The following is an 8942-nucleotide window of genomic DNA, read 5'->3' on the forward strand; positions in this document are numbered from 1 at the left end:
AAAAAAACATTACAGGAGAATCAATTCCTCATTGTTACGGGTGACCATTGGGTTCTCCCACTGTTCTTGGCATGTGTTCATTTTCTTGACTTATCACCATAAAATATTATTTATTAGTGTATATTTGGTATGTTTTTGTTGTATATTTCCATAGATGTTTTATTCTATAGATGTTTACTTTTCTGCTGTGGTAAATGAATTTCCCAGTTGTGTGATAAATAAAGTTAATCTAATCTAATCTAATCTAAATTCAGCAGCAGTTAAGATAGAGTCAGAGGTATCTTAAGTTTTTTTTCCCTTAGTTTGGTCAATAATGTCTTTTGTGCAAGGATTTAACTGAGTTTGACTGATTCATTAAGTATAAGACTAAGATACGGAGAGCACCTTAAATATTTAAGTGAACATTTTAAGGAAACCATAACTCAGACTTTAAGGAAAATCTTAACTAAAGGTGTTTTGTGCAACTGGCCCCTGGACCAGGAACCTTACATTTAAAAAATACATCCGTCAGGATTTCTTTTGAGAGTTTTAAAGTAAGAATATTATTGCCAAAATTTAAATTTGACCTGATGATGACACAAGTTGAAACATCAGGGGATCATTACATTTATATTATATATAAATTTAAAAAGTCAGATCACCAAAGTCAGTAGGGTTCATCCCCTTTGGAGATTCTCTGAATTAAATTTCATGGCAATCAGTCAAAATGTTGAGATTTTTCTTTAATGGTGAACTGATTGAAGAAGAAAAAAAACAAAACAGCCTCATTAACAGCTCTCTCAGACCAAACAGCAGCCTTCTTCTTCCTCTTCCTCCTCCTCTTTCTGCTGCCCTACTTCTGTCTTTTTTTTCCCCTGAATGCATCTCTCTCTGACCTGCATTTAAATGCACCAATCTGCATTTTGGTCCTGGAGCCGCTGCCATGCTGGTGCGGCTCCGCTTGCTTATTTGATCATTTCTGCAGCAGGATGTGATGGCTTTGATGTAAGCAGCTCCTCACGCTGCAAGCTTCAGATGAATGAATTACTGATGATGATAACGCTGTTTATACTCAGAGACTCTATTTGAATTCTCACAAACCTCCCTGAGAGACTGAGGAAATGGGTCATGCAACTAACGTTTCATGTTCGTGTTTTCTGCATTTTTCCCAATGTATAAAAATGGCAAGTATTCACTGTTTTTTTTATCAGGTTGTAACAGCTTCCCAACTAGAACTGAAAAGCAAATCAGTGAAAGTGCACTGTAGCTGGACTACAGCGGATCCAACTTCAAATTAAAGGGCAGAATCAGCCTTATATCAGAAAACAAGTAGGATTAAATATAAAAAAAATATTTTCTTTGTATAGAGGCCCACTGTATAGACACGTATAGACAGTGTGCACGATTTGAAGCCCATGTTTTCCCTCTCTGCTCTGTGCTCTGGTCTCGTGCTGCCTGTCTGAGCGTCTGTTGGGAGATTAGAGCAGATTAACATAATCTTGACTGAGCGAGCAAATCCAAGGTGCGCATCACTCTCTCCACAGGGGACGGGCTGCCACATCCGAGCTGGGCTGTCAGGACCAGCAGAAGAAGGCTTGTCTGCCATAGTAATGAATGAAAACTGTGCTGCTTCTTCTTCTACCGTACAACACTGGAGGATGCTTTTCAGACTGAAAATGTCAACGTCTAATATTTTGTGTTGTGTGATGTCACTTTTTCTGTGTAAATCTCGCGTTTTTACTGTGCCCCTCTGTGTCCTTTGTGTTGATCTTTTTATTCCGGGTCATGACCGGTCACAACATACAGCTGCTTGTGCTTCAGGTTCTGTGTCGACCTGTTGCTGGTGATTGAATATTTACATGTCCTCAGTGCAGCTGATATCACTGCTCCACTGCCCCCGGCTCAGCCTGTTCTTTATACCTAGCTGCTGATGAATGTAGCTGCTCTTAATGACAAGTAACACAGTGTTTCTGGGTGTGGCTGTTTTAAGTGACGGCAGTGTCAGGCATTGTCATTCCCAAAGATGGCCTCCTCTTTAGAATCTACTTCGATTATTGGTTTTAAACTGAGTCCCTGATCGACAAAGTGATTATTGGTCGCTTTTGTTTTTATTCAGGAAAAAAAATGATGGAAAAATGACATCAGCTGTGACCTCCAGTCTGAACTGATGAATAAAATCAGACGCACTTGCAGCAAAGGCAAATAGTTTTATAGCAGCCTGCTGTACAGGGAGGACAAATTGGCATCAGGTTGGTCTTATCCTCCAGCTCTGGTCCTTGGCTTGCACACTGATCCAGGCCTGGTAACTGGCTGTGAGGTGACTGCTGTTACAGTAATCTGATTAGTCAGACTCAGATTAAACCGCTGCATGCCACAGTAATTGACCAACACTTTCCAGACTCCACATTTAGAATCTCTCTCAGGAGTTTGTTCACAAGAATTTTGTCCCGAAGAATCAAACACATTGGGAACAAGTTACACCGACAAAACATCAACGTTGATTCCTGTGTTTATTTCCACTCTTGTGCATCATTTCAAGAGGTCAAAGGTGGTAAGGTAGATCACTTTTTTTTTCTGCATCTCCAGCAGCGATCTGCTGTGGATCGATGAAAATACCTGTTTATCTCTGTCAGAATGAGATGGTGGTTTTGTTATCGTGGCATTTTTGCAGCGAAAACTTTCCACCGAGACTGGAGAACAGATCCACCCAGGGTGAGGACACCTAACAAGCATTCCACATTCATGTGCTGTCTCCTCAGCTATTCACAGACCTGTAATAACATGCAGCCATGTGCAGAAGCAGCACACACACACACATACATATATATATATATATATATATACATGCACAAAATCAAATAGTCACATACAAAACGGAGCAAATAAAGTATAAACATTTTCTTTTCTCTTTTTATTCCTTTGTTTAATAGATCAGACTGCACATGGTAAAACATTTGTTTACAGTGTGTTTCCCTGCTGCTTGTGGCAACTCGCTCTGCAAGTTTGTTCTACATAATTCATCAGAGAAGCATATGTCCCTCCCAAACGATGAGGGCTGGTCTGTGACAGAAAGCCACAGCTATTTCAACATTACATCTTCTTAATCACTAAATACTCAGGGTGTACTCTGTGATGTGAAACTTCATTCTTTGTTAAAATGTGTTTATTATAACATTTATATATTATTTTTGAGACATCCAGAAGACTGGCAGCTTTTAACTGGATTTTTTATTTTTTTTGTATTTCAAGGACAGTTTCCTGCTTTAGGAGATGACACCCCAACAAGATATATAGCACCCAGACTTTATGCTGATGGCAGATGGTGGAAGGAGTGAGATGCAGAGGAAAAAATTTATTTTTTTTATAGCATCAATAAAATAAAAGACACCGAAGAAGGGAAATGAAGGACGAGACTACTTTCAGAAATAAACCCTTTCTACGTGTCTCTGGTTTATAGATTCATTTCATTATCTGTATCCTCTCCACTGTATATATTGTGTTGTTTATGCTGTTTTTTATTTTCTCTTTCCTCCTTTCTCATTTTGTATAATGTCATTTTTGTTTTTACGCAGAGCTGGTTAACATAAGCCCTCGATGGGTTTCTTACCTCACCTGCACATTCTCTCCTTTATAACATTTTTTTATACAATGTATTTGTAATGTTTTATGTGTGTAAATAAATACAATCAAAAATCAAACGAGCGAAAGACCACATCATTTATGGTTATTATGCCGAGAAGTCACTATGTTGACGAACTACAGCCCTGAAAACCCCGCCTGTCCACAAAGTGTATCTCTGACGGTGTGTGAGAGAACATCACTACATCTCTCAGGGTGCGTCCTCTTGTCAGATGGCGTCGTTCAGAAAGAATCCTGCCTCCCCTCTCGTCACGTGCCCAGCTGAGACCTTCCCGGGGGGCCGGGGCAGGTTCAGCTGTCCCCTAACACTGGAGGTAAGCGCGGTTAAAAAAAAAATTCCCATCATTCCACAGATGGTTGATCTGTTTCGGACGTTTGTTTTACTGGTTGAACATCGTGCTGGTTACAGACACATAAGCCACATTCCAGGTGCTGTCTCACAGTGATTTTTGTAGATCAGATGTCTGGTGTGATAAATGCCTCCCTCTGCCTTCACTTGTAAATAAGAAACCTCAAAGAATTATCGGTTCAGGTGTCAATGATGAGTTTTAGTGCCGTGAGATGGTCTAAATGTTCTGGCTTCACCTTCGCTTGGATACAGGAAAAAAAAACATACAATAATTTTGGCAATTCTTAACCGGCTTGTCCTGAACACTGTTCAATTTGATAATTGTTAATCTAATCATTTAAGTCAATTATCAAACGAATATTGATAACATTTACAGGTTCCAACTCCACAAATATGACCATCCATTTGCTGATTTTGTTTGTTACATATAATTGTAAATGCGGTAAAAAGGCCGTTGGTCAGACAAGATGTGTATATTGAAGATGTCACCTTGGGCCTTCAACTGAGCTTTGTGTTTGCATGGGCCAACCTGATGTGGAGCACATGGGCCCAGTGCTCCTTTAAGATGTAAAAGTCCCAGCATTCACCATGTCTCTCTATCTCTCTCTCTCTCTCTCTCTCTCTCTCTCTTCCTTGGCTGAGACACCTTTTGCTTAATCTTAATTTGCTGGCATTTGTGTGTCCATTCCTGTTTTTGTTGTGGCCCATGGGCCAGATTACAGCAGTAAATAAGAAGAAGAAGTCAATAATGTCTGCCTTACTTCGCTTGTGTGTTAACGTTTATCTGATGTATGTGTGTTTTTGTGTGAGTGAGCAAAAGTAAACACTTCACCAATGAACTAAAGAATGTGAGGAGTGCTGTCTGGGTCCTGTCCAAACAGAGAAATAGTTTTTGTCAATTCACAGCCTCAGGGTCTGTGTTTGTGTCATTCCTGGAGAGCAGCCCTGGAATTAGAGCGTGTAAAACAGCAATTTAGATCATGAGATATTCCCACGTTGTAGTTCTTCTCCTGGGCTTTTCTGAATAAAGTAATCAAATTAAATCAAAATCTCACTGGAATCTTGACTTGGAGCTCATTGTCCACTTTTAAACCAAAATGAAAAACAAGATTAGAGCATTCCCACCTCTTCAGTAGGTAGACTGCTTGTTCTGTAGACTGTTTTTGTCTTTCTTCAGTGTCTCTCCTTCTTTTTCAACTTGACAAAAAGCCATCAACATTCTCTGAGAAATAAATCTCTTTTAAGCCGGTCTCTTTCTCCGACTGAGCAGCGTAACATTTCGTCAGCCTGTAGCCAGTTCATTAAGGCATTTGCTTTGGCGGTTTCTGCCACACAGGAAGCTTCTCATGTCTCCAGTTGTTTGGAAATAAACAGAAACAAAACAACAAAAGAAGAAAACTTGAAGAATACATACTTCTTCTCCAGCCCCGTGTGCAGATGGATCATTAAAAAACTGCCTCACTCTGGCACAGGCTGGCATCCACGATCAGTTGTTCATCCCTGAGAGAAGTGACTTTAATGTCAGTCTGACAGCAGACATTCATTCAAATGTCAACATGTCCTGGATGCTCCATGGCAGATTTTTCCAGGCCTGAGCCACACAGGTCTCTGACAGCAGACCTAAACACACAGCCATCAGTGACAGACGTCTGCTGCTGTTCAGGATCACTGGAAGACAAAATAATAAGAAAATCATAAACAAACACGTTTTCCGTCGACAGTTTTTGTTTGCATAGTTACAGTACTTTAAAAAAGAAAACCTAGATCATACATTGAGGAAACAAAAAAAAAGTGTGAACACAGCTTGTGAAAACTTTTATTGACCTACAACTCAAACACCAGCAAGCAGCTTCCTGCCAACTGGAACGTAAGTGCAACAAGACATAAAGTCAATATGATATTAAAAAAGACAGTTTTTATATAAACTTTAGAGGACAGCAGTGAATGGCTGAATTTGCTACATCATTGCACTTGGCATCAGTTATACTGAAACTTTCTCTTTATTAATATGTCGTAGAGAAACAGCTCATCAGAGGAGCCGACCTTAAATCACTCAACAATATCTCATTGTTTTGTTGTGCACAGGCTAACTGCCAAATACAACGAGCAGATTTATGTTTCCAGAGCTGCTGCTGCTGAAGAAACAATTGGACAACACTAGAAACATGGACGCAAACTTTTCTGTTATGTAACACATTTATCTTGAATGTCTGGGTCGCTCTGTAGTTAGGAGCACAGGAGCACAGGAGCAGGGGGATTTTCAAACAAAGGGAGAGTTAGTTGCCACCTGCTGGTGTTTTTAAATGTTGCCTGAAGAATGAAGTAGCAGCACATCCCTGACGTCTCACGAAGTACAAGCTGTTCTGCTTCGGGACAAAGAAACTCATCGAATGAAAAAGTCACGCCTAGTTTCTTCTGTTCTTTTCTCTGTCATCGTTGGGTGGTTGTGAAACTGTCTTGATTCTAAGACGACATTAACACTATAACGTAAACACAATAACAGTGATGTGTGTAATTATTATTATTATTATTATTATTATTATAAATCATTACAATTTGGTGTGGGAGGATTATAATCAGCAGCATGTAAAATCTACTTTGCTACACTTCTGAAAATCTCATGTTCCTGTTCTTCATTAGAGAGTTTAATTGTTCTATAAAGGTCGGAAGCTGTTTCAAACGTGTCTACATAACAATAAGATAAACATTTTTGCAAAAGCATTAATATACAGTATGTTTAATATACTGAATATTGGTACAACGCATCTAGTCTTTATCCAGAATTATTACTTGTATCAATTTTGCAGGTATTTGCTCATTAACAAAAGTATCACATACAACATTCTGACCTGATGATGGCACTAGAGGGATCAGCGTTTTTGCAATTCATCCTGTGGGACCCATAAATGTGTAAAATTTCATGGCAATCCAACTAGCAGTTGTCGACATATTTCAGTCTGGACCAAAGTGGTGGACTGGTTGTCATCTCTAGAGCCACAGACACAAATAATTGAGTTTGAGGCTGTTTCTTTTTTCAGTAGAAACTAGTTTCAAAGAAACCTGTTCACTGAGAGTCTAACAGAGTTGTCAAACTGAGTTCCATTCACCTGCACTGTATTGGGGTAAAGGCAGAAATCTCAAACCTTGAACAAATAAAACCAAAACTAACTCAGTGGCTAACACCACTGGAGGTTAGTAGGACGCTGTGTTATCTTACCTCTGATAGCCTGTGAGTTAGAAGTGAGCACAAACAGTTTGATGAGGCCCAGACAGAGGGGGGAGTAGTCATGTTCCCAGATGACAGCAGGGATGAGGAGGACCTTCCCGTAGCAGGACAGCAGCAGGGCTCTGATGAGCAGGCTGAGATCTAGGTTCCCACCCTGCAGGAGACCCACCACCACCCAAAGGAACCACAGCACACTGCCGCAGAACGCTGACAGCTCTACGGGGTGAACATAAAGACATCTCAGGGACTCAGAAACCATATCAAATAGCATAGACATAACCATTCATGTGATCCTGGTTGACTAATGTCTCTGGAGATCTGAGCTTACATACACTATGGTTGTAATTCCACACTGATACAAACAGTATCTATTTAACAGATATATGATTGAGCTCTGGTTGTACCATGAAAGCATCTTACCGAGGGCGGCCAATCCAAACATGCCGTAAAACTCCCATTCCTTGGTGTACCTGATGATGTCAGCAGGGTCACTGCTCTGCTCAGAGCCATGGAGCAGAGACCACCTCAGGTAAGCCTCACACAGCAGGCAGAACACACACAACTTCCAGTGGATCTAGAGAGGTGGAGGAGAAGATGCACAAACACTACCTGAAGACAGACACTCATGACAGCACATGGATGACAAAAAGCTGGATATGAGCCCAGTGAGCTGGACATGATAACTAAACTGATAGAATAAGACATTATACTAATACACTATACTATATATTTGGTAGATGTTTTGTCATCCGAACATGCATACATCCACATAAAGTTGTATTACCTACGTTACCACAAGGTAAAGTAGTTGGGGTTACTTACATTCAAGCTTGTGTTGAACAAAATGTGTCTGAAAGCCTGTGTCTTGCACAAAATGGCATCAATCAAGATGATGACAGGGTCATATTCTATGTACTTGTCCACTGGCTTTTGGCAGGACTCCTGGAGAAACAGACACACAGGCAACGGCCACCCTTTTACCTATCTGTTGTTTTTATGTTGTTGCTTGGGTATGACACTTATTTTAAGGGGTGGTACATATAATTCATAGAAAAGCGTTTGTTTGTAATATACTCTGAGTTCAGTTAGTTCAACTCTGACGCCACATTCAACCCATACAACCAGTCCTGAAGCTACAGGCGCAGGTGCACCTGTCAGCCGTATCGCTGCACACTGACAACGTAACCAAATATAAAACGCAAGTAAACATTGACCTTCATGTATGGCTACAAAAATAATTTAGATTAAAGAATGAGCAATAAGAGATATAGGCAAGTTAGTTACATCTTCGAGGCAAATCTCGTTAGCTAGCATCCTCATCATAAACAGTAACGTTAAACACCAACCAAACCAAGTTTAAGATGTTAATAATTAACCCACACATATAGTTATCTTCAGGATCCCGTTACTGTAATCCCGGTGCAGCTCCGTTGCTTTTTCGTTACATTCAACACACCTAAAGACACTTTTGCCCATTCTTTCCTCAGCTTAAACGGCTACGAAAAGCTGCTAGCATGTGAGACGCTCTTACCGGAAGCAGGCGGCTACATACAGTTCAGCCCTTCAAAATAAAAGTATATTTGTAAACAACTGAAGGATTGAAAAGAGCTTGTATGTTCTGTGATTGACATTTAGGAAATATTCACTTTTACTATGCAATTTATTTTTCATAGTGGAACTTTATTATACTGCATGTCATACTAGTCATATTATATGTAACTAAAGTATGTAACTAAGTTAACTAAATCG

The 8942-nt window shown here is 40.0% G+C and overlaps 1 protein-coding gene across 1 annotated transcript; it reads right to left on the bottom strand.

Moving 5' to 3' along the window:
• Positions 1-2871: 2871 nt before the first annotated feature.
• Positions 2872-8714, bottom strand: arv1 (ARV1 fatty acid homeostasis modulator). The gene is made up of 5 exons (XM_023429981.2): positions 8574-8714; positions 8016-8135; positions 7614-7767; positions 7185-7409; positions 2872-5635 (listed from the first exon to the last, which is right to left on the bottom strand). The coding sequence occupies exons 1-5, from the start codon at positions 8667-8669 to the stop codon at positions 5508-5510; spliced, it is 723 nt and encodes a 240-aa protein (XP_023285749.1). The 5' UTR covers positions 8670-8714; the 3' UTR covers positions 2872-5507.
• Between the last annotated feature and the right edge of the window lie 228 nt (positions 8715-8942).

Source organism: Seriola lalandi, unplaced genomic scaffold (genome assembly GCF_002814215.2).
Source record: "Seriola lalandi dorsalis isolate HSWRI2012SDOR001 ecotype SW California unplaced genomic scaffold, Sedor1 jcf7180002054901, whole genome shotgun sequence".
In the NCBI taxonomy this organism is placed as follows: domain Eukaryota; kingdom Metazoa; phylum Chordata; class Actinopteri; order Carangiformes; family Carangidae; genus Seriola; species Seriola lalandi.